The sequence below is a fragment of the Arvicanthis niloticus genome, chromosome 30 (assembly GCF_011762505.2).
Source record: "Arvicanthis niloticus isolate mArvNil1 chromosome 30, mArvNil1.pat.X, whole genome shotgun sequence".
NCBI lineage: Eukaryota > Metazoa > Chordata > Mammalia > Rodentia > Muridae > Arvicanthis > Arvicanthis niloticus.
Genome location: NC_133438.1, coordinates 8,724,757 through 8,751,689, shown reverse-complemented (window position 1 = coordinate 8,751,689; position 26,933 = coordinate 8,724,757). Strand labels below are relative to the sequence as shown.

The window sequence follows — 26,933 nt, the reverse complement described above, 5'->3', positions numbered from 1 at the left end:
TAGATTTTCTCTCTATGATGTTATTCTCTAGCTCCTTGACTTCCTAAGTATTTCTCTTTTATAAAAGTTGTGTGTTTGTATGTGTGCATGTTGATTTTGCTAATCAATAGTACATTGCTAACTTGATCAATAAAACTGGTTTACTTTAAAAAAAAATAGCCAGATACACTGAATCTAATAGAAGAAAAAGTGGGATAGAGCCTTAATCTCACTGGCACAGGGTAGAGCTTGGGGGTGGAAATTTTCTAAATAGAACACCAATGGCTCAGGCTCTAAGATCAAAGAATTAATAAATAGGACTTCATGAAACTGAAAAGATTCTGTAAGACAAAGGGTGTTGTCAATAGAAGAAATTGGCAACCTACAGACTGGGAAATGATCTTCACTAACCCCACTTTTGATAGAGGGCTAATATACAATATATATAAAGAACTCAAGAAGCTAACTTCCAAAAAACAAAACAACCCAATCAAAAAATGGGACATAGAGCTAAACAGAATTCACAACAGAGGAATCTTGAATGGCTGAGAACCACTTACAGAAATGTTTAAAGTCTGTAGTCATCAGGGAAATGCAAATGAAAACCACTCTGAGATTCCACCTTACACCAATCAGAATGGCTAAGATTAAAACTTTAGGTGACAGCATATGTTGGTGGATGTAGAGAAAGAGGAATATTCCTCCATTGTTGGTGGGATTGCAAACTGGTAAAATCTTTCTGGAAATCATTCTGGAGGTTCCTCAGAAAATGGGAAAGAGTTCCAGTTGAAGACCCAGCTCTACCACTCTTGGACACATACTCAAAAGATGCCCCAACATGACACAGGGGCACATGTTCCACTCTGTCCTAGTGGCCTTATCTGTGATAGCCAGGAGCTGGAAACAATCCAGATGTCCCACAATGAAAGAATGGATACAGAAAATGTGGTTCATTTAAACAATGAAATACTGTTCAGCTATTAAGACCAAGGACATCCTGAGTTTTGTAGGCAAATGCATAGAACTAGAAAATATCATCCTGAGTGAGGTAACTTAAATCCAAAAGAACATGCATGGTATGTACTCACTAAGTGAATATTGTGGGCCTATGTGCTGGAGGCTTTCCACAGAGATCTCTGGCCTTGCCATGCAAAGGTTCAGGCAAAAGGGAGAGACTGCCAGCAGAGAGAGTCAAGCACCTCTGCTTCTTCTGCTGCTGCAGCTGTATCCACTTCCATCTTCCTCTCCACTGTCACCACCTCACTTGTTCCAAGACACTGCTCCCCTCACTCTGTGCTGAGTTGGGGTGGGCTGATCCAGCCAGAGGCCTGCTATTCAGCAAGGAGTGCAGGGGAGGGCTTCCTGGCATTTTTGGAGAACAGATCTTTTCCCAAGTGTCATAGCTCTTATGACAAAAGCTCTCAGATGACAGAGTAATTCTTGCACACCTTTATTCCTTCTGGATAGAATTCTTATATACAGTTTTGGGATGGGTCAGAGTATGGCAGCAGATACTGCCTATTGGGCTTAGCCTGAGAGATTAGGGGGACCTTATCTAAATGTGGGAAGGCTTGGGGTGCTGTCACTATGTAACTGATGGTCACAGACCTCACTGCAGGAGGCTGTGGGGGGCTGTAGCTATGTGAGAAGAGCCAGGAAGCCAGGAACATAACAAAATGCCTATTGTCCGTAAGGGTGACCCATGTTTAAAGCCTGTGCTCCATTAGGTACCAGATGCCTTTAACAGTCAACTGCCCCACAGGATATTAGTCAAAACAGTACAGAATACCTAGGATACAATCCACATAACACAAAACTGTTAACAAGGAGAAGGGTCTAAGTGAGGAAGGATGTTTCAATCCTAATTTGGAAGAAGAAAAAACAATCATGGGAGGTAGAGGGAGCAAGGGAACTGGGTTCAAGGGGGAAGGGCGAGGGAAAAACAAAAACATGATGAGGTATAGAAGTGGACACAAAACAGAAGCCCTGAGGGCCAGCAGAAGAAATGAAAATATGCCACCTTTGAGGGTGGGGGTTGGAGGTACCTTTTAAAAAGTAACAGAGACCTGGGAGGTAAGAGACTCTCAGAACTCAAAGGAAGGGGCCTTAGATGAAATGTCCACAAGTAGGGAGAGGGAGCTAGTAGAGTCCACTTCCAGCAGAAAGACATCAAGTGAAGAAAAGGGTCAGAATAATGGAAGCCATTCCTCAGTTGAGGATTTCTAATCTCAATATGTTTTGGATTGAGTACTCAAGAATGAAACTCACACTTAGTAGTTGGTATTACGTTAGGCAGTATTGTCCTGTGTTGTAAGTACTGACTTTGGACATTATTTAAAGTTGTTGTATGAGTTACTAGGACTCCTTTAGTATCATCAAAAAGATGTATTGAGTATCATCTAACACTTGAAATTGTTAAAGGTTCAATAATTTACCTTTCTACTTTTCAAGAGAATTCTAATCTGGTCTAACTAAAATAACGTAACACTTTGGGACAAAGATACACCCTAGTACCCCTGCACTAGAAGCTAAGATGGAAAAGACCTCCACAGCCACCATGACCTTCCCCCTGGTGCTGTGGTAGACAGGGAGGAATGTAATCCAGACACTGCAGAACACCAGCATGCTGAATGTTAGGAACTTGGCTTCATTGAATCTGTCAGGAAGGTTCCTGGCCATGAAAGCCACAGTGAAGCTCGCCAGAGCCAAGGAGCCCAAGTAGCCCAGGACAAAGTGGAATGCAATGGCTGAGCCTTTATTGCAAACAATGATGGTCTTCCCATGCTCAGACTGTGTATCTCTGTCAATAAAGGGAGGAGATGCTAGAAGCCAGGCTCCACAGAGAACAAGTTGAATTAGGGTACAAATGGGAATGACCAAATTAGGTATCCCTGATACCAGCATCCCTCTCATCTTTATTCCTGGTGTAGTAAGCTTGAAAGCCATGACCACAGTTATTGTTTTGGCCAACACAGTAGAAACAGCCACTGTGAAAAATACTCCAAATGTGGTCTGCTGCAGGATGCAGGTGGCCTTGTTGGGATGTCCAATGAAGAGCAATGAGCAGAGAAAACATAAAATGAGAGAGAGGAGCAGGATGTAGCTGAGAATGCAGTTATTGGCTTTCACAATAGGAGTAGTCTTGTACTTCACAAAAGTGACTAGTACTAGAACTGTGAGGGCAGAGAAGGACAGAGCTGTGCAGCCTAGAGCCATCCCCAATGGATCTTCATAAGCCAGAAATGACACAGTCCTTTGGAGACAATGGGTTTGTTCAAAATTGGCATACTTATCATCTGGACATCTCACACATTGTTCCATATCTGCTGGTAAACAACAACAGACCTTCATGAGGTATCATAATCATGTACTTGATAATTTAGAGTTTGTGTTATCCAGAGGATATCTCCATAAATACTTTGTTGTTGAACATCTATCTGTTACATTCCGTTTTGCTCTAGGAACCACTAACTTAACGTTGCTGTGTATTAAACTGTTTTGTGATGAAAAAATCTCCACCAATAAAGGGAATGGAGCAGAAAAAATACTTATATTTTTAAACAAGAAGGAAATGCTTTGTTTTTTTCAGTGCCTTATGAATAATAGTATGCATAATCTCCACTAACCTTGAACTCACCAGTTACAGATCTGAGTGATTGGCAGACATAGTTCTCAATGCCAACTGATGAAATGCATTATGCACTTTGTTGGCTTTATGGGTTGTGCCCTTTATATATTCACATATGCACAAGAGCATACAATTCTTTATGCAAATGATGTTTGCATAAAGCAGTATTTCCCTTATTGAAGCGGTATGGCTCATACACCTATCTATGTCCCCCTCATTGTGTTAAGCTCTCTTTTTTCCCAACTACACTTTCAAAGCTGGATGGCACGAAGTTTACGGACATTCACATTCATCTCTGTTTCCTTAGCTAGGCTGTGATTACTGGTGAGCACTATCACATCTGTGTGCATTCTTGATATCTTCACTGTTCTTCTAGTTCTTTGAAAGCAAATGGTTTTTTCCTCTAATCAATCTAATCTTCTAAAGTGTTTTTCCTTAAATAACAAGTGTTATCCTGATCATTTTGCCAGGGACAAAACTAGCTGATAGGAGAGAAAGATTATGGAACCAATCATATAGTCAAGCTGCTTTGTACATGGAATTAGGAAGACTGAACATATGCATAGACTATGCCTAAAATTTTGTTTATGAATAGTTACAGATGTTTGTCCCCCTAAATGTCTTCCACAAAATATAAAATCAATAACTATGATATTGTGAGAAAAATGAGTTGTTTGTAGAATATATTTCAGGTTATTTTCTGGGTCCAAAACTTTTGAAACCATTCAAAGGATTAAATTCTGAAATCGAGATTTCAGGCCTTCAGTTTCCATCTAGGTAGGCCATCTCACATTTCTAGTTTGGAAAGAGAAGATACTCAAAATCAGAAATTTTTCCTGCTTGCAAATATGTACCTGTCTCATTGGAAATCTCATTTTCTGGACACTGAGCACAATCAAAGCAGCAGTCTGGTGTTTGTTCCTGATGAATTTTCCTGAATCCAAGTGTGCATGTCACACTACAAGTAGAGGTTGGAACCTGAGGAGATATATATATTAGATATAGATCATATATAATATGCATCATATATGTATACATCATACACAAGTGCACATACATCATGTACACTTACACAAACATATGCACATGTATATGTACATACATATTCATGGTCATTAACAGATATGGCTATACATATTCTACTGCCATCAAGCATCAGATCAATTTCAGGTACTTTATTAATTTGTGTACTGCCCTGAATGTTACAAAATATTTACTACATTATCTGATATTATATGTGCAATGCTTGTATAGTAGATATTAAAATTTCCCTTCTAAGCTGATTAAATCCAAAAAGAATACTTATGTGGTACCAGTTTCTATCACATGATGTATAAATAAAAAAATAAGGATACTGAGTTTGGTGGGAGAGATGATAGGGTAGATCAGAAAAACTTGTTTGATGCATATGAACAAAGTGTGTTGTATAAAACTCTTACAGAAGTTTTTATGAGCTTAAAAAAGCCTTAAATGTGGAGAAATATATCTGTTAATGGGTATATGCTGTTCTTCATTAGGCTATCAAGATATTTATACAAAATCACTATATATATACATATATATGTATTACTTTCATGCTATGAAAATAATATATGTAATATATTATTATATAATAATAATATAACTATATTATTATTATATATCATATATATTATATAATATTTTATATTATATAATATATATATATAAATTTTTCATGCTATGAGGTGCATAAGAATGTGTAATCCAGAGTCCTTTCATCCCTATGACCTTGATTTATAGGAAGTTGTGTGTTACCAAATTTTGATGCTGGTGACTGAGGATGGGCCTTCTGCAAGAGCAACGATTGATCTTAACCACAGAACTAATACTACATTGCCACATATTTTAAAATTTAGGTATACTGAAAAGAATAAAAATTGTGGCATACACACCGATGTTATCCCTGTGACCCACTCCAAATCTTCAGATATATGAAGTTTTTGGCTCTGTGGGAAATATGGAAAATAGCTTCCTATTTTCACTTTTAATCCAAAACCTTGTGGAGAATTCCAAATGTCAAAAATGTCATATATGGCACACTGACTTTCTCTATGATTCATCTTCACGACTTCTCCTAGAGGGTTCGTAAATACTCTGGTCTTCAGAACAGAAGCCACCTAAATGAGATCCATCATTACATGATTACATAAGCATATCAATTAAGGCAAAGTGAAATTGAGAATGTCCCCTGATTTTTAAACAGCTTACAGAAAGGACAGCTGTACTAAAGTTAGTCCATGTAGTAAAATGTAATATATCTAACTGGTAATTGAAAATTAATATACTTCATATTAATGTTTTAAGGAAAAATGTGATAGAACAAATGCTTACCAAATAACAATGAACATGGTGTGTGCGTGTGTGTGTGCATGTGCAAAATTATGAACAAAGTGAAATCATGAACGTGAGAATAAGCTGGAAGCCTGAATGTCTGGAAGTTGTGGAAAAAATACTGGTAGTTCATCTATAATGTACATATAGCATACATAAGTGAAATAAATATAAACAAAATAAAAGGCCTGGTCTTCATCAATTATGTTTTTATAAGTGTTACTTTTAATGGATAACTATTAATAATAGTCCATATATCAATTCTTGAGAAAATTATTCTAGTCTAGTTAATTTAAGGTTTTTATGATAAAACTCTTGACTCCTATTTTAAATATTGAACTCATTTGCTAAAATGTTAAGACCAATTTTCAAAAAAGTAACTGATATTTATACAATAAATATTCTGTCCTATTATATGTTATCCTTGTGAAATGTTCATTAGAGAATTTGTAGTATAGAAAATTTTTATTGAGAGAATAATCTCTAACAAATGAATGTGTGTTTGTCAGGGGCTATTTAAAATATCACATTAATAAATCTAAGCATAATGAAATATAAGAAACTTTACCTTCTGACAGTCAAAAAATAATCCTCTGATTTTTGTCTTTTCCTGAGACTCCACTTGTTGAAAAATGAGTTCGTGGTAGGTGTGGGCCACAGCATACACAGCATTATACAAATTGTAACCTTCTTCACTCAGGTCCATATGAAATCTCTGCTGTGCTAACCATTCCCATGTGTTGTTAAATTTAAAATGATCAATTGTGCTATTGTTGTTTTTGGAGGTTGAACAATTAAAATTATTCCACTCAAGTTTAGTTTTAAAACGGTCTATTGGGTATATGGAGGTGTCCATTGTTTGTATAAATTTCCAAAATTTAGAAATCTCACCATGGTGGTGTGCAAAAGTGACAGTCCCATGGAAGAAATCAAGGCTGAAATCTCTTTTATATGTGATGACATCCCATTGTGAAGTTGTGATCCAGATTCTCCATAATCCTAAATCTTCCCACCTTCTAAAGCTGATTTCTAGAGTAGAGTTCATTTGACCATAAATGACAACAACCTTTGCTGATGATATCATAATTTGTTTATCATATATCGTAGCTCTTTCCAAGTATAGCTGCATGGTTTCTGGTATCACATTCACAAAGGCTAAACAGATCCCATATCTTTGCATTTCTTCTCTCATGTCTGAGAGAAACTGTATACCCTGGTCATCACTTGGGATGACTACTCCTATCCAAGTCCATTTAAAATGTAACATTAAGGAGACCATGGCAGAGGACAAACATGTGTCCTTGGTTGCTATCTGACAGACATAGGGAAATTGATCATGGTCACTCAAGTTTGGATTAAATGGTCCAAAAAAAACCTAAAGGATATGGAAAAAAGAATGAAACATCCACAAGAGGAATATAATTTTAGAAAGTTTTGTCTTATATATGAGTAATGTTATTTTCAGAATACCATCAGAATTCCTATTAAGGATAGTATCATTCCCATATCAATATTATGTATTATTCCTATCAGATTCCATAATATTCCTGAAAAGTCTGAATAGTCTAGGAAACACTTTTGCCTCTTCCCCCAATACATCTATTATCTGAGTATCTAATCCTTCAAAATATGTATAACAGCACACTCACAAATGCATGCTGCCCAAGTTTTCTTCCTAGAAACATGGAATGGAATAAAGAAGGTGTTAACTCATCCAGTGTCACACATTCTCACCTTTGGTTTTCTATTATTAACTGCCAGTTTTAAGGCTGTCATCCATGATGGTCCTGTAAGTTGTATATCACATCTACGGCGTTGTGTACAGTCATAATTAAGAAACCTCGAAGTACTGGTTTTTTCTAAATATTTATTATCCAGAAGTCCAAATGTATCTTCACACATGCCCACAATGATGGAAAATTTCAAAGTCATGTTGGGTAAAAGAAGAGGATTTTTGTTGATCTCATTGGTAACAAAAAACAATGCCAAAAAAACCTCATATTTACTTGGTGGTATTCTAAAAGAAGTCACAGGGATGATTAAAAAGAATGTACAAAACATGAAATTTTCTCTTCACTTGCAGTAAATGTTGCACTACAAGACATGATACACTTCTGTCTAAATTCTGTTTTTTTTTCTAAAATAAACCTGGGTAATTAGACATGATTGCAGTTGAAAACAGTATAAGAATTCATAAACATAGGTTGGTCTGATATGATAATTTTTATATTCATGAAAATCCATAAAGAGCTTGATTTATCTCTGAATATCACCCATGAGTTGATTACATTCTTAGAGAGTAAGACTCCATACTATACAATAGTCTTAGAGTTCTATATCCACAGAAACAAAACCTTATGACTTGAACCATGTATCTAATCCATAACACATTCTTTTTAATTTTTTTATTTAAAATTTTAAATATCAAATATCTTAATCATATCAATTATTTTAAGAATCAAATAATACTTCAAGATATTTCATTCAACTTTCATATGTTTTAGTACCCTAAAATATCATTGACATATATGCAACAATATCCACAACTCAGAATCCCATTTCTTTTTTAAAAGATTTATTTATTTTATACATGTGTGTATACTGTCACTATTTTCTGAGATACCAGAGGGAGGCATCAAAGCCAATTACTGATGGTTGTGAGCCACCATGTGGTTGCTGGGGATTGACTTCAGGATCATGGGAAGAACAGTTAGTGCTCTTAACTATGGAACCATCTCTCTGGCCCTCAGGATTCTATTTCTAATACCTGAGTACAAAAGTATGTTTCAAAGCATACAAGATATTGTTTACAATTGAAGCATAGTAAAAGAACATAAAATATTTAAGAGTAAATCATTAAGAAATATATTCAAGAGCTATCGTATAGTACTATTTCAGGTAGAGTATTCAAATTTTATTATATAAAATTTATCTATATAAATTGTCTAATAATAAGATTACGAAAACAATTTATTCATGTTTTCTATGAGAGAATTTGTTTAATCAGTGGTAAAATTTTACAAATAGGAAAATATGAAAAACTCTTTCATGTTAAATATTAAGAAAATGCTCATTTCATCAATTTCTTTATGATACATGTCACTTAAATTTATATATCCAGTTGAAATATGTAAAATGAGAAAATATACCACATAACAATGTTATTATCCTTTGGGGCTTGTTTACACATCAATTTGATGTTGCCTTTTAGTGTCAATGTTACTATGTCGATGTACTAAAAAATGTATCAGATTTCTCTTAACACCTCAGTTTTACTAATATTCTGCCATCCTTTACATGATGTCTGTGCACTGAGATCTTTTCTCCACTTGAAATGTGTTCATATGTTCCATCACAGCCTCCTAGTACATCTATTACTATTGGCAATTTCCTCTCATCACAAGTAAAGACACTAAACATGCACTTTTGCTCAGATTTGCATATTTCAATTGAGTCTTTAGAGCTGTTTTCATGTTAAACCACAAACGTGGATTGACATAGTTCATATATTTCAATTATAAACATTATTACTGCTTGTAAAAGAGTCATTAATGAGAATTTCTATTATTTTACTGATGAGGTGTGGAATAACATAGGATAAAACAAAAATACAGTTCATACTGAAATAACATCCAAAAATAGTAGTAATATGATGCAACCATTAGTATCAAAGTTTGCACAGTGTATTGTGGCTAACAATTGGAAAATGTATTCTTAAAGTCCAAAAGATGTGGAAATTAATAAGAGATGGGATGAGCATCAGAGACAGTAAAGCACAGGAAACTTCAGTTCATAAAAGAAAGAAGTCTTTGTGACTAGGTGAGCTATTTCAACACTTCTTCCTTCATAACTCTGATCTGCTGTCACCACTGATATCATCTCACACATGAAATCTGAGAACTATGTAGACATTGAGAAGAGATTCTTATATACAGGAAGTAAAATAATCCTCCTAGAATTTCTCTATTGTTTTATTTATTCACTAATTAATAGCAATATTGACCACCTATCTGATACTGATCATAAACTAGTCTGTGACTGTACATATGCACAAGTGGACCAAAATAATACGCTAGTAACAGAATCTCAAACATGGCAGGTTTTCTACATGTATATTCACAACTATATTTGTAATATTATACATTTGATCATGTATACTACACACATATGTATTTCAATGTATGAATGTATGCCCAACTGATAGAGACCAATATTCAATAATTTTTTATGAAGGTCTTTAGAATGCATGCTGATATAGGAATCCTGGGCAGACAATTGAAAATAGACAGTGATAGAGCCTCTTCATATTGAACTCTTTATAGCGGTGTTGATGGTGAATTCAAGGCAGATCAAGACACCTTGTGCAACGGCATCTTTCAGCAAATGAAATCCACAAGAAGGCAAATTATAGAATTTACATTTTCTCATTGTCCAGCTTTGTGAATTGGAGCTCAATGTACTAAATCCAAACTAAACTGTGACACATTTGAAAGTATCACACTGTAAGTAACATGAGGGTTAATTTTCAGTACTTACTAATGTTACTGTGGGTAGAACAGGACAAAAAAAATCACTGTTTGTATGCACAGCTACATATTTCTAATTATGACCTTGTAGAAAAAATTAATTTGATGACTTACCTAAAAAAGATGACATGATTATAATGTGATTTTTCTATGGGTAGGTCATCTACTAGAAGAACAAAACCACAGTCATTTTGCAAATCTCCATCATCGTCTTCATTATTCTTTATTCTCCAAAAACAACCAGGTTCGGTCAAACTGCAAAAGATAAGAGAAAACTTCAGGACCAAGAAGGAAATAGTGAAAGCAAACAACTTCTTCATGTCTGCTAGGATATTATATGGAGCACTTGTGAAATCAATTTCTCATGAAGACAAACATCACACACACACACACCTACACCTATGCATCTGTTTTAATACTGTTGCAGTCTGGAGATCCATTTAATTATATTCCATATTTTGTTTTCACTTATCCCGTGACTTGCTGCCGGGGTACATCTGGAAAATTAGGGCCTCAGGCTCTGCATCTGAGGTCTGAAAATTTTGATCAACACATTTCTGAAAACATGTTGTGAAGATTGTGTTTTCCATACTCAGGTGCCATGACTTCATTCTTATCTATGGCATGAATTCCAATGACAATCTTTTCCTCAGCCATCTGGGCTAGATCATGTGTCAACAGCTATAAGTATGAACACAATTGGCTATCATGATAATGTATTTCATCAGAACTTTTATAGTAAGACAAGAGTTGAGAAGGTCATAAAGGTCCCATGTCAGTCAGATTTTGATTTGAATCATGGGATTTATGCTTTCCATTGTGTAGTGTCTGGAAGGGCAGTCTCATTTGCAACACTGAGGCAGGTGTTGAGAATGCTTTCTGTTGTTTATATACTATTGTATGCTAGTCATGTTTGCAAAATCTCCTCAAACTTACTAAGATTCTTGTTATCAGGACAACCTGTCAGTATGTAAAAATTCAATAGCACCTGGAATTATACAGGCTCAACACTCATCCTGTCCACGGTCAGTACCAGGAATACATTCACTCTCAGTCTGTGTTATAATACTGCTCTCTTGCCTGATCTTCAGTCCCTGTTGGTGACTGCCTTTTGATGAAACATTTCTTTGGTTGAGGTTTATTCACACCTCACTAAGGTGATTGAGAACAATTTCATATATTTTACTCAAATGAAATGAGAGTATTTTATTTCTGTTAGTATATACTTATATTTTTCATTAGTATCTAGTTCTTATTTGTTTTGATATAGTACTGACTTCTAGTACTTTGCAACATTACAAATGTATGTCTGATATACTAATTTAAGTAACTTGGTTAGATTACAGTGTGTGACACATATGGGGCATTGAGTTTGATTTGTAATTTTTGAACTACATTCTACTGATGTGCATAATGGCCACACTGAGTTATAGTTCTACTAGAAACCAAGTGGAGTCTTTAACCCCATCTACCATCATCACTGGATACATTTTTAGGATGGCTGGTACTTCATTGGATTATAGTAGAATATTGCTATGGAGTTCATTGAATTTTCTTAGAACTATAAATTTATTTTATACATTGGTTGAATTATGTCTTTGTTAGTTTAGTTTTTTAGTACTTTTGTATACTTACTGATAGGATGACTTAATTGTCTTGATGCTTGTGATTTTCTATCTTTTTTGGATTTTGTAAGGTGATGCCATGTGAATGAATTGGGAATGTGCATCCTCTCCAAGACAGCTGACTCTTCACTCCACTGTGACAGCATCATCCCTTATAGAAGCTATTAAAATGACATCCTGAGCTGAGACAGTATTTTGGGATGTCATTTGATGTACATAAACATTGGACTAGGATCCAAGAAGCCTATACTTCAAACATTCACGTCTTTCAATAATATTGAATTTGCTTTTGCCCAGACTGACAGGTTAGCCTCCATGTTGTTTTCTGCAGAGACATACATCATGTTGCTTGGGACCCTAGTAGTGCTACTTGCACTTTGTTTCTCATTTTGTCTAAAGCTCATTTTATTGACTTGACATAGTGAATATAATACATACCACACACTACAATGTCCTTACTGATATATCAAAAAAAAATTTTTGGTTTCTTTTTTCCTCATAGGCTATTCTGTTGGCTGGCAATCTCAAGGTACTCGCTATAATACTTGATGAATATTTAAAATAAAAAAATTGCTTTTATGTTTAGCAAATATTATTCTAGAGATTCCCTATGATTTATTGTATCTTTATTTCTTGTTGGTATCCAATATCTGATACAATATTGGGCTATGTGGAACATGTGATAGTTTCTGTCCCCTTAGTAGTTCAAAGAACAATATTAGAAAAATTGGTGTTATATTCATTAAATGTTTGATAACATTCATTAGGGAAAACTTTCCTTGCTTGTTTCCCATTAGTTGGATGCTGTTTATTGTTTTTTCAATCACTTGAAATTTAGTTTGATACAGCAGAGAGGCAAGATATATTCAAAGCATTGAAAGCAGTTTTGAATATACACATAGAATTTTTCACGTAATGGGTCATACCTGGCATGATATGTTACTTCAGTAACATGCAAAGCACATAGCCAAGTAGGTTTGTTGGTAAAAATTCTTCCAAGGTTTTCCCATAAAACCTCCAAACCACAAAGCCAACTTTGTATTAATGAGTTCTTTATTGCCATTGGACAATAAGTCTGATATCATGAACCATACTACTATGGAACACAAGGAAAAAATTTCAATATTTTATCAAAATTTACACTTTATGGACCTATAGTGTCCATAATTACTGGCAACACAATTTATACCAGCTGCTGTAAATTTTTTTCCATAAAATTGTTTCTTCTTAATATATATAAAATATACATACAATATATATACACATGATAATATGTTTCTCTTAAACTCTTTGATGTTCTTTCTTTTTTTGTTGTTTCTTCAAAATCATTTTGCAAATAATTAGTGTATAAAATGAGTAATTATGTCATGAAAATATTCCTAATGTTTTTTAAATTTTATTGAAAATAGTTTGTTTGCAATCCCATAGAAAGAACCACAACATCAACATACCAGACACCCCAGCGCTCCCAGGGACTAAACTACCAACCAGAGTCCACATGGAGCAACCCATGGCTCAGTTCACATATGTAACAGAGGATGGTCTTGTACATTAGTGGGAAGAGAGACACTTGGTCCTTTGAAGACTCAATTTCCCAGTATAAAAGAATGCCAGGAGTAAGGAGAGAAGATGAAGGAGAGGAGAAGCTAGGTGATGAGAGAGAGAAAGAGAGAGGGGGCATGGAGGCAGATGCTCACATGTCTCCACCAGTCAAAGATAGTTTTTATATCTAGGTTGGGTATTGGGTTACGCTTCTGATTGAGCATTACCAAACTTATAAATCTTTTGATTAACATTTAAAAAAATTGTATAAAAGCAAAAAGAAAAGGGGGGGCATGGGACAGGGGTTTTCTAGGGAGGGGAAATGGGGAAAGGGGATGGCATCTTAAAAGTAAATAAAATATAAAATAAAATTTATAAAAAAGAATGCCAGGTTGGGGAGGAGGGAGTAAGTGAGTGGGTGGGGGAGCACTGTAATAGAAGCAGAGATTGGGGAGATGAGATTGGGGTTTTTCATAGGGGAAAACAGGGAATTGGATAATATTTGAAATGTAAACATATAACATATCCAATAAAAAAAAGGTAAAAAAGTAGTTTCACATAATATATTTTGATTATGGTGTTCTAATCCTCGGCTTCTCCGAGTTCATCACTTTCTCTCTATATCAAGTTTGTTTTTGTCACCCATTAGAAATCAATACATATACAGATATATACACAGGAGATGGTCACAGCTAACTACTTAACTGATCACGGGGTAACCAGTGGAGGAGTTAGAGAGAAGACTAAAGGAGCTGAAGGGGCTTGCAGCCCCATGAGCAGAGCAACAATAACAAACAACCAGAGCTCTGGGGGTCTACATCACCAGCCTGGGAGCACATAGGGAGGGACCCATGGCTCCTGCTCTATATGTAGGGGAGGATGGCCTTGTCATGTACAGGTGGAAGAGGAGGTCCTTGGTTCTGTGAAGGTTGGATGCTCCAGTGTGGGAGAATTTGAGGGCAGGGAGGTAAGAGTGTGTGAATGACTGGGGGCACATCCTCATAGAAGCAGAAGTAGGGGGGGATGGGATAGAAAGTTTCTGGGTGGGGAGAGATAGAGAAAGGAGATAACATCTGAAATGTAAATGAAAATTCCAGAGGGAGTAACTGGGACATACAAGGACCCAAAAAATCATTCCCAGCCTGGAACACTGCTTCCTTCCGGTCTGGGCCAGAGCACTGAGCAGATCTTGGGTGGCAGCTGTGCCCCCAATATCCAAGAACCCAGAGAAAGTGGGGAGCCCAGGTGCTCTAATTCGGGCAGTATCCTGTCTGAGCTTGAGCATTGAGCAGATTTTGAGCCCCAATGCTTACCCCAGTAGTTACACCCACCCCACAAATTCTAATACAACCAAGATAATAGGAAAGACAGGCTCCAGTCAGGGACAGGGCAGGTAGCACTAAGGAGATACAGATGGCAAAAGGCAAGCACAAGAACATAAGCATCAGTAACCCAGGGTACTTGGCATCATTAGAACCTAGTTCTCTCACACAAGGAAGTCCTGAATTTCCCATATCACTAGGAAAGCAAGATTCAGATTTAAAATCACTTCTAATGATGATGATAGAGGACTTCAAGAAGGACATAAATAACACTCTCAAAGAATTTGAGGAGAACATTGGTAAACAGGTAGAAACCCTTAAAGTGAAAACACAAAAATCCCTTAAAGACTTACAAGAGAACACAACCAAACAGGTGAAGGAATTGAACAAAACAATCCAGGACATAAAATGGAAGTAGAAGCAATCAAGAAATCACAAAGGGAGACTACCCTGGAGATAGAAAACCTAAGAAAGAAATCAGGTGTCATTGACACAACCATCACCAACAGAATACAAGAGATAGAAGACAGAATCTCAGTGCAGAAGATATCATAGAAAATGTTCACACAAGTGTCAAAGAAAATGCAAAATGCAAAAAGTTCTTAACACAAAACATCCAGGAAATTCAGGACACAATGACAAGAACAAACCTAAGGATAATAGGTATAGATGAGAGTGAAGATTCCCAACTTAAAGGGCCAATAAATATCTTCAACAAAATTATAGAAGAAAACTTTCCTAATCTAAAGAACGAGATGCCCATAAACATACAAATAGACTAGACCAGAACGCCAAATAGACTAGACCAGAAAAGAAATACCTCCCATCACATAATAATCAAAACACCAAGTGCACAAAACAAAGAAAGAATATTAAATGCAGTAAGGGGGAAAGGCCAAGTAACATATAAAGGCAGACCTATCAGAATTACACCAGACTTCTCACCAGATACTATAAAAACTAGAAGATGCTGGACAGATGTCATACAGACCCTAAGAGAACACAAATGCCAGCCCAGGCTACTATACCCAGCAAAACTCTCAATTACCGTAGATGGAGAAACCAAGATATTCCATGACAAAACCAAATTTACACAATATCTTTCCACAAATCCAGCATTACAAAGGATAATAGCAGGAAAGCTCCAATACAAAGAGGGAAATTATACCCTAGAAAGAGCAAGAAAGCAACCCTCTTCCAACAAATTCAAAAGACGATAGCCACACAAAAATAACTTCACCTCTAATAACAAAGTAACAGGAGAAAACAATCACTGTTCCTTGATATCTCTTAACATCAATGGACTCAATTACCAAATTAAAAGACATAGGCTAATGGACTGGATACATAAATGGGACCCAGCATTTGACTGCATATAGGAAATCCGCTGCAATGACAAAGACAGACTCTACCTTCAAGTAAAAGGCTGGAAAACAATTTTTCAAACAAATGGTCCTAAGAAACAAGCTGGAGTAGCAATTCTAAAATCTCCAGCCCGAGAACACAGAAGGAGGGACTCAAGGCTCCAACTGTATAGGTAGTTGAGGGTGGCCTTGCCAGGCATCAGTGGAAGTGGACAGCCTTGGTACCTGAAAGTTTGGATTCCCTAGTGTTGGGGAATTTCAAGAGCAGGGAGGTGGGAATGAGAGGATGGTGGGAGCACACCCTCATAGTAATTGGAGGAGGAAAGATGGGGTAAGGGGTTAGGCATCAGTGGAAGTAGAGGGCCTTGGTGCCTGAAAGTGTGGATCCCCAAGTGTTGGGGGATTTCAAGAGCAGGGAGGCAGGAATGAGAGGATGGTGGGAGCACACCCTCATAGTAATTGGAGTGGGGTAAGGGGTTAGGTATCAGTGGAAGTGGAGGGCCTTGGTGCCTGAAAGTTTGGATTCCCTAGTGTTGAGGAATTTGAGAACAGGGAGGCAAAAATGGGAGAATAGTGGGAGCACACCTTCATTGAAACGCCCAGAATTATATGAATTAGACATGATAGAGGCAGGCAGCCAGAAGACTAGATTCCAGAATTCAAACAAACAATTTTCTTGATACTAAAATTTGTTTTGAGAATTGTATATTGCAGAATACATAGCCTTGGTATATCTACTCATCAGGCAAGCTGAGCAGACCTACTCGAACCTCTGATGTCCTGGAATTCCAGCTGGATGCAGTGAAGACACAATGTCAGAGGCTTATCAATTTATTCTTCCCCCAACCCCTCTTCTAATATCTCAACACCCATAATCATCTTGAAGAGGTTAATGAAGAGTCAGTGCCCCTATTCTCTGGGCTTGGGGACTGAGGTGGTTAATATTGGGTACTAGGTCTATCTTGCATTTTACTGACATAAATTGGTATAGTTATCCTCTAACTGTATTTTGAGAGAAAAGTTTTATTTTAACAGGAAGGGTGATATGTAGGAGGAGCTAAGGTGGGAGGAGTACAGAGAAGAGGAGTAAGGAGAAGAGGAGGAGAAGGAGAGGAGGAGCTAGGTGATGAGATAAAGGGGGGAGCAGACATGGAGGTGGATATTCACATATCTCTGCCAGTCAAAGATAAATGATATATCTAGATTGGGTATTAGGTTACACTTCTGATTGATATCGAGCACTACCAAACTTATAAAGCCTTTGGTTGACATTAAAAAAATTGTATAAATGCAAAAAGGAGAAGGGGGTATGGGATAGGGGTTTTCTAGGGAGGGGAAATGGGGAAAGGGGATGGCATCTGAAATGTAAATAAGATATACAATAAAAATTAAATAAAATAAAATAAATAAAAAATAAATGCATAAAAAAGAAATTTCCAATAAAAATTAATTTTAAAAATGAAATCAAATATGTAATAGTACTTAATGAAAAATAACTAATGCATTGGATAGAGCAACTTTGGGTATTTGCAAATGTTTCGAGGAAGAAAACAGAAGAGAAAATGACATAATGTTATAATACACAAACATAAAATAAATAATTTCTAAAAAGTAATCATCAGCTTTTCAATGATTAGATGCTGATGTTGACCTCCAGGCTGTGATTTGTCAGACTGAAAGGCATTTTAAACCAGTCCATTACAATCAAATTTACTGTTTATCTCTTCTAAGCCTGGGACTGACGGCCCCATATCATGTTAGAAAATTGTGGATTTTATGCACCCCAGTGATTAATTTTTGCAGGTGAACAGAAACCTTAATGATGCTAGGCAGCTGATACCAGTTTATTATTCTCTCTAGTCAGATACTCTAGACAGATACTATTCCCTGTCACAATCAAGAAAGTGCCTACCTAACTCCTGGGAAGCAAGGTTGATTGCAGATTCCAGAACCACTGGTCCTGATTGTAACCGTTCAGAGTGCAAAGATGAAAATTTAAGTTTTGAATTCAGGAAATGAGGTGGTCCCTGATGACATTAAAGAAGTCATAACACAATGACATAAAGGCCCAGCACCCAGGGACAGTGCTGTCAATATCCCTTGCCAAATACTTTTTGCCACATTCACAATATGAACAAGGCTGTTAACAATAACAGGGAATGAAATAAATGACATTGGTCAACAAGGCTGCTGAGGACAGCACACTGCTCTATATGAACTTCATGGACAGATGCAAAATATTGTCTTTTCTACATGAGTTATAAATTCTGAATCAGGATTCCTATATCAGTCTTAGTATATTATAAATGAATGGTTTGTACTGAAAACTGCCTTAGATGCCTTCCTTTTTATAGATCTTACAGTGGGCTCTCTTTTTTCTCTTTTTATTAATCATTTTATTCATTTGCATTTCAAATGGTATCCCCCTTTCTGCTTACCCCTCCACAAACCCCAGTCCCATCTTCCCTCTGATCTTCTACTTTGCCTCTACAAGATTGCTTTTCCACCCACTAACCCACTACCACCTTACTGCTCTAGCATCCCCATATGGTGGGGCATCAATTCTCCACAAGACCAAAGGCCTCCTCTCCCAATGATATCAGATGAGGTGATCCTCTGCTACAAATGTATCTAGACCCATGGCTCCCACCCATGTATACTCTTGGGATGGTTGTTTAGTCCCTGGGTGCTCTGCATGGTCCAGTTAATTGATAGTCTTATTCCTATGGGGTTAAAAACCCTTCAGCTCCTTCTATCATTCCCCTGGCTTTTCCACTGGTATCTACAGACTCAGTCCAGTGGGTGAATGTGAGTATATGGATCTGTATTGCTCAGGTGCTGGTAGAACTTCTCAGGGAAAAGCCATACCAGGTTCCTGTCAGCAAGCACTTCTTGGCCTTAATAATAGTGTCAGAGTTTGGTTTCTGCAGATGGTATTCATCCCTAAAGATCTCAGCTAATGCTCATTTCCCACCTCATTCAAGTATATTGCAGTGCTTCCTGTATCTGTCATCACACTGTCATAGAGACTGGCTGTGTCTACTTTGTCTTATTTGAATATTCTAGAATTTCAGTTCCATCTGTTCTATGTGGCAGCTTTCAAATTTTCTGCCCATGCCATGTTGAACACAAAATAAAATAAAGTGAAAATGTCTACAAAATGAGCATACCGCAAGTTTTTCAGATTTTAACAATCAGAATGGATGACATAGGCTGAATTTCATTTGGGAAAATGAAATTGACATGGCTCTGTGTAAAGATAGAATTAAACACAATATGCTTCTTACAAGAAATGCATAAAAATTTGCTTTATTTGATACTTAATATCTCCTAACATTTGTGATTGTATTTAGAAAAGGACACCATGTCAATATAAATGTAGCTTTAGAATGTCACAAACAATGAAGTCATGACAAGTCATAATGGAACTTCTTATCCAGGCAAGTAGTAAATGAAATAATGAAAAAAGGAAGATGCTGAGACAGGAGTGTTTTTGATTCAATTCATGCCAGGGCTCTTTATGATATTTTGTCTTACTTTGAATTCATTTTTTCTATAATGATACATGCAACCTATCATGATGGTTCTTTCCTTTATCTTCACCAATCAAAAAGCAGACATAGGTATATTTTTGTGATTTTGAAGCCAGCCCTGTTTATCAAGTTATAGGTTTTCCAAAGTGTCAAAGCAGATTCTCAGTGCTCTGTCCCACTAACATCCAATATTTAAATGTAAACAAACCCTAATTGTCAACTTGAGATTTTGGACCAGATGTGTACAGTTTCTCATATGATATATCAACATATTCACACAAAATTAAGAAGTTCTTGATAATGGTTTGTAATCAAAACGGGGCTATGCCTTCTTTTACAAGGAGAAAAGTGTCAGACCAAGAAGTAAAGGATGTCAGAAAAAAGAAGGATGAGCTTGTCGTTTCAGAAACCTATTTTCTAAGTAAAATGGATTCTAAAGGTTAAACACAGATATAATTATGTCATTTTATAGAAAATAATATTGGAGAGCAGTTGAATGTTACAAATTGAAAAAAAATCTCAATTCCAGGAGAAAGGCTATTCTTTACTTCAACAATAAAATATCTATTTTTATAAAGATGGAGGAAGGGCTTGAGTTATGTCCCCAGCAGTTTGCATGTTGTACTGGATGCTCTTGTGAGACTCATGTTTGATTTTTAGTGATACCTAGGCATGACAAGAAAATATAAAGAGCTACAATTAATGATTCTGGGTATGGATCAGTGGGCTCAAATATGGAATGTATCAAACTTTCTGTCAGTAACTTAAGAGCAACAACCTTACTTGTGCAGCAGGGAAGACAGACGATAGTGATCTATTTCACTGATAGATCCCCTCAGACACCCAAATAATGGAAAGCACAATGGTCATCTCCCAGGACTAGATGGCCTGGGAAAATCTTCTTTCTTTGAAGGCCCACCAGGGAAGTAAGAAAAGTGTTCCATTGCATCATGTGACTTCTCTTGCTAAGAAACACTTACATGTCCTACTTAGAAATGTGAGATTACTTCCAGTCTGTGCCTGGGCCTGGGAAAGTCTTAAGGCATCAGCTCTACACCCAATCCCACAGAATCCAAAGAAGTCTGGACTCCCAGAAGCTCTATAATACCCAGGAGTGTAGATGAGTAGGCCACAACCCCCCTCCACAACCAAAAGACCATAATTTGGGAGCCACAGGGACCTAAGAACTCTCTCAAGGCCATTGGCACAGGAACCTTCTAGTTTGTAACTGTGCTCAGAGCACTCCTAGGGTGACAGCTCTGCACTCAATCCCCCAAAACGCAGAGGAGGCTGAAATCCCAGGAGCTCTAACATTCCCAGAAACATATGATAATAGGATCGCAGGATCTCAGGAGCTTGGGCACACCAGGATTTCAGGATCCCCGGAGCAGCCTGGCTTTCAAGAGTTATCACAACAAGTATTTCAAGATCACAGGATTACATAGACAGCTGGAATCTTAGGAGTTCTGACACAACCAAGATAACAGGACAGACAGGCTCCAGTCAGAGACACTGAGTGAAGATAGCACTAGAAATAACCAGATGGTAAAAGGCAAGCACAAGAACATAAGCAACAGAAACCAAAGTTACTTGGCATCATCAGAACCTAGTTCTTCCATCAAAGCAGGTCCTAAATACCCCTGATACCAGAAAAGCAAGATTCATATTTAAAATCACTTCTCATGATGCTGATAGAAGTGATTTTATCCCTCAAAGAAATAGAGGAGAATGTGTGTAAACAGGTAGAAACCCTTCAAGAGATACACATAAATCTCTTAAAGAATTGCAAGGAAACACAACCAAACAGGTGAAGGAATTGAAAAAAAAACACCCAGGATCTAAAAATGTAAGTAGAAACAATGGAGAAATCAGAAAGCAAGAGTACCCTGGAGATAGAAAACCCAGGAAAGAGATCAGGAGTCATGGAAGCAAGCATCACCAACAGAATGCAAGAGATAGAAGAGAGTATCTCAGGTGCAGAAGATACCATAGAAAACATTGACACAACTGTCAAGGAAAACACAAAATACAAAAAAATTCTTAACCCAAAATATCCAGGAAACCCAGGACACAATGACAAGGCCGAATAAAAGGATAATTGTTATAAAAGAAAGCAAGATTCTTAACTTAAAGCACTAGCAAATATCTTCAACAAAATTACAGAACACTTCCCTAACCTAAAGAAAGAGTTGCCTAGGAATATCTATCTGAGAAGACTAAAGAACTCTAAATAGACTAGATTAGAAAAGAAATTCCCCTCATCACATAATAATCAAAACACCAAATGCATAAAACAAAGAAAGAATATTAAAAGCAGTAAGGGAAAAAAGTCAAGCAACATATAAAGGCAGACCTACAAGAATTACACCACACCTATCAGAATTACACCAGACTTCTCACCAGATACTATAAAAGCCACAAGATCCTGGACAAATGTCATACACACTCTAAGAGAACAGAAATGCTATCCCTGGCTTCTATACCCAGCAAATCTCTCAATTACCATAGATAGAGAAAAGAAGATATTCAATGACAAAACCAAATTTATACAATATCTTTTCAGAAATCCATCCCTACAAAGGATGATAGAGGGAAGCCAACACAAGCAGGGAAATTATACCATAGAAAAAGCAAGAAAGTAATTTTCTTCCAACAAACTCAAAAGAAGATAGCCACAGAAACATAATTCCACCTCTAGTAACAAAAATAACAGGAAGCAACAATCACTTCTTATTAATATTACTTAATATCAATGGACCAAATTCCTCAATAAAAAGACATAAACTAAAGGACTGCATACATAAACAGGACCCAACATTTTGCTACATACAAGAAATGCACCTCTTTGACAAAGACAGACACTACTTCAGAATAAAAGGCTAGAAAACAATTTTCCAAGCAAATGGTCCCAAGAAACAAGCTGGAGTAGCAATTCTAATTTCAAATAAAACCAACTTTCAACCAGAAGTTATCAAGATAGATAAGAATGGAGACTTCATACTCGTCAAAGAAAACATTAACCAAGATGAAATCTCAATTCTGACTATCTATGCAGCAAATACAAAGGCACCTACATTCATAAAAGATACTTTACTGAAGCTCAAAGCACACATTGAACCTCACACAATAATAGTGAGAGACTTCATCACCCAACTCTCAGCAATGAACAGATCATGGAGACAGAAACTAAACAGAGACACGGTGAAACTAAGAGAAGTTACAAACCAAATGGATTTAGCAGATATTCATAGAACATTTTATTCAAAAAAAGAATATAATTCTTCTTAGCATCTCATGGTATCTTCTCCAAAATTAACCATATAATTGGTCACAAACAAGCCAAAGCAGATACAAGAACATTGAAATAATCTCATGCATCCTATCAGATCACCAGAGATTAAGGCTGGTCTTCAATAATGATAAAATCAATGGAAAGGCTACATACACATGGAAACTGAACAATGCTCAATTCAATGATAACTTGGTCAAGGAAAAAATAAAGAAAAATATTAGAGATATTTTATAATTTAATGAAAATTAGGACACATCATATCAAAACTTGTGGGACACAATGAAAGCAGTGCTAAGAGGAAAACTCATAGCTTTAAGTGCTTACAAAAAGAAACTGTAGAAAGCACAGACAAGCAGCTTGACAGCACACCTGAAAGCTCTAGAACAAAAAGAAGCAAATACACCCAAGAGGAGGTCAGGGTAGAAAATAATCAAACTAAGGGCTAAAATCAAACAAATAGAAACGAAAAGAACTATACAAAGAATCAACAAAACCAGAAACTTGGTCTTTGAGAAAATCAACAAGATAGATAAACCCTTAGCAAGACTAACCAGAGGGCACAGAGATAGTATCCAAATTAACAACAACAACAACAAAAAACAGAACTGAAAAGAGAAACATAACAACAGAAACTGAGGAAATTAAAAAAATCATCAGTTCCTACTAAAAAAGCCTATACCCAACAAAAGTGGAAAATCTGGATGAAATGAACAATTTCCTACACAGATACCAGACACCAAAGTTAATTCATGATCAGATAAGCCATCTAAATAGTCCTATACCCACTAAAGAAACAGCAGCAATCATTAAAAGTCTCCCTACAAAAAAATAGCTCAGGACCAGATGGCTTTAGTGTAGAATTCTATCAGACCTTCCAGGAAGACCTAATACCAATTCTCTATAAACCATTTCACAAAATAGAAACAGAAGGAAGACTACCCAATTTGTTCTATGAAGCCACAATCACGACACAAAGACCCAACAATGAAAGAGAACTTCAGACCAATCTTCCTTATGAATATAGATGCAAAAATAATCAATAAAATTCTGGCAAACAAATCTAAGAACACATCAAAACAATCATCCACCATGATCAAGTAGGCTTTATCCCAGGAGTGCAGGGATGGTTCAATATTCAAAAATTAATCAATGTAATCCATAATATAACCAAACTCAAAGGAAAAAAACCCACATCATCGTATCACTGGATGCTGAGAAAGCATTTCACAAAATGCAACACCCCTTCATGGTAAAAGTCTTGGAACGAACAGGAATTCAAGGCCCATACCTAAACATAGTAAAAGCAATATACAGCAAACCAGTAGCCAATATCAAACTAAATAGAGAGAAACTTGAAGTGATCCCATTAAAATCAGAGACTAGACAAGGCTATGTATTCAATATAGTACTTGAAGTTCTAGCCAGAGCAATTAGACAACAAAAGGAGATCAAAGGGATACAAATTGAAAAAAAAAAGAAGTCAAAATATCATTATTTACAGATGATATAATAGTATACTTAAGTGACCCCAAAAATTCCACCAGAGAACTCCTAAACCTGATAAACAACTTTAGCAGACTGGCTCAATATAAAATTAACTCAAACAGTTTAATAGCCTTCCTCTACTTAAAGAATAAGCAGGCTGAGAAAGAATTAACTGACAAAAGAGGAGTAATTTTATAAAAAGTAGAAGAAGCTATCATTAATCGATATATAGATTGATTAGTTTTTGGCTGTTTTATAATAGCCCTTTGATAAAAGAGATTATTAATAAAGATTTATACTTCTTTAAATAGTGTCTTCATGACTCTCTGAGGGTGGAAGGAGTGGCTGTTGGCGCTTCTGCCCTGATTTTACAAGAGCTCTGAAAAATTGGCTTTAAAAACAAAAGAGGGAAAACTGTAGCCCCAGAATGAGTCTCCCCAAACTACTCTCCATCATGCCTGTTCACTTTTAACTTTCTAAAACTGAAAGCTCATGGTGAATCTGCTTCTGACTGACTCTGGCATCACTGAGACCAATAAAAACTATGCCACAGCTATGAGGAAGGACCCTCTTACCCTTAAATGGAAAGGGCCCAGTTCTCATATGGGGCCGAAGAGTGATATGACTGTTTGATACCACAGAAGGCACAGCTAAATAGATTCCAAAAAGATCAATGAAATAAATAGATAACCCCCACAAAACCAGGCCCAATTATAAATAAGATGAATAAAAATTGACATACAGGGAAGAGAAATCTCCCTGAGAATTCCCTTCTTTTTCCTTTCCAGGTAAAAATGAATCTCTCGTGATGTCTGCTGTTAGGAGTTCTAATCCTGATGCTGGCCTCTGGACTTACACTACTCAGACCTTCGATGAGCCTTTGACAAGGACATCAAACAGCTAGAGACTGACATCACTAATCTGAAGAAATCCCTCGTTTCGCTGTCTGAAGTGATCTCCAAACTTGCAAAAAACTTTATTGGACTTGATTTACTCTTTTAAAATAGAAACGACTGTGTACAGCTCTAGACTGTGTACAGCCCTTAAAGAAGAATGTTGCTTTTACATAGACAAGACAGGGATAATTAACGAGAGCAAGAAAAAGGCCAGAGAAGGTCTTGAGAAAAGACAGAGAGAGAAAGAGAAAAATGAGAGCTTGCACAAGAATTGGTCTTCAACCTCTCCATGATTGTTAACCCTACTTCCTTCCATGTTGGGACCATTAATTGCGTTATTTTTGCTTATTTCCTTTGGTCCCTGGGCCTTAAATAGGCTGACTAACTTTGTGAAACAACAGATAGATAATCTGATAGCAAAATCTATCCAGATACATTATCATAAATTAGCTATGGAGGATCACGAGACTCAAGAAGAGGTTGTTACTGTATCCAGGGTGTCTCCAAATCCCATCTCCACCCAACCTAAAAGAGGGGACTTTTGCCCCTAGATCAAGCAGAGAGGGGCCAACCAGAATCTCCCCACCCCACTGACTGGTGATCTGTATTCTTTCTTAGGCCGTGAAGCTAAGCACTGCAAGGGAATATAAAAGTTAAAAATATGTTTCTGGGTTCCCTGAGGGACAAGCCTGACTGCATAGGAGTTGATGTCAAAAGTGTCCCCTCTCCAGAAAAAAAGACATTGGGATGGGTATGACCCTCATGACTCACTGGACTACAGGAGGACCAGAGCCATTACAAGGTCCCCTTCAATTACTGGAGGTAAGACCTCTATCCCCACCTTGGCAAGATTAGAATCTCCATGGCCCTTCTATACTCGGAGAAGGGAGATGTCAGGGGCAGCCCTGTTTATACACTGAAGGCCATACCAGCCTGAGTAGTCATAGACCTTGTAAATAGGCAGCCTTGGCTGATAGTACCAACTTAGATAAGGACAAGTGAATCATAGGCAGAGTCATAGTGACCTGTCCCCTGAACCTTCACCCAGCTGATACCCTGTTCTGACAGACAGTACAGTTGTACTGCCCCTGAACACCTATGCTCCTGTGTCATCCCCTTCCCCACATCCTGCATTTTTGTGTTTATAACCTCTGTGTTAAAAAGTAAAAAATATGATTTGATAATAAAAAAAAGAATTTAAAAAAAAAGAAAATATAGATCTTAGCTGGGCAATGATGGCACTGGGCTTCCAGGGTCTGTGGGCCTTTGGGAGGGTCCTCGCCCACTTGCACTGAATACACACCCAAACTCCCAGGATGCCTTCCATCTGTGGTATCTTCAGGGCAACAAACAAGAAGGCACCAGGCAAAAGGGGAGTGGACTTTGGAA

General features: G+C 36.9%; 1 protein-coding gene across 1 annotated transcript; it reads right to left on the bottom strand.

The window, feature by feature from the left end:
* Nucleotides 1–2,436: 2,436 nt before the first annotated feature.
* LOC143440917 (vomeronasal type-2 receptor 116-like) lies at nt 2,437–10,805 on the bottom strand. The gene is made up of 6 exons (XM_076927840.1): nt 10,600–10,805; nt 7,694–7,976; nt 6,528–7,334; nt 5,521–5,745; nt 4,462–4,585; nt 2,437–3,305 (listed from the first exon to the last, which is right to left on the bottom strand). The coding sequence occupies exons 1-6, from the start codon at nt 10,803–10,805 to the stop codon at nt 2,437–2,439; spliced, it is 2,514 nt and encodes an 837-aa protein (XP_076783955.1).
* Between the last annotated feature and the right edge of the window lie 16,128 nt (nt 10,806–26,933).

What these genes read in the sequence shown, in the direction of transcription:
- LOC143440917 (XM_076927840.1), bottom strand. Translation starts at nt 10,805, where the DNA reads ATGAAGAAGTTGTTTGCTTTCACTATTTCCTTCTTGGTCCTGAAGTTT. An exon ending in AATCATGTCATCTTTTTTAG is followed by an intron (nt 7,977 to 10,599) that starts GTAAGTCATCAA and finishes GACTTCTTTTAG; the next exon opens with AATACCACCAAGTAAATATG. An exon ending in GGGTCACAGGGATAACATCG is followed by an intron (nt 4,586 to 5,520) that starts GTGTGTATGCCA and finishes ATATCTCCTCAG; the next exon opens with GTTCCAACCTCTACTTGTAG.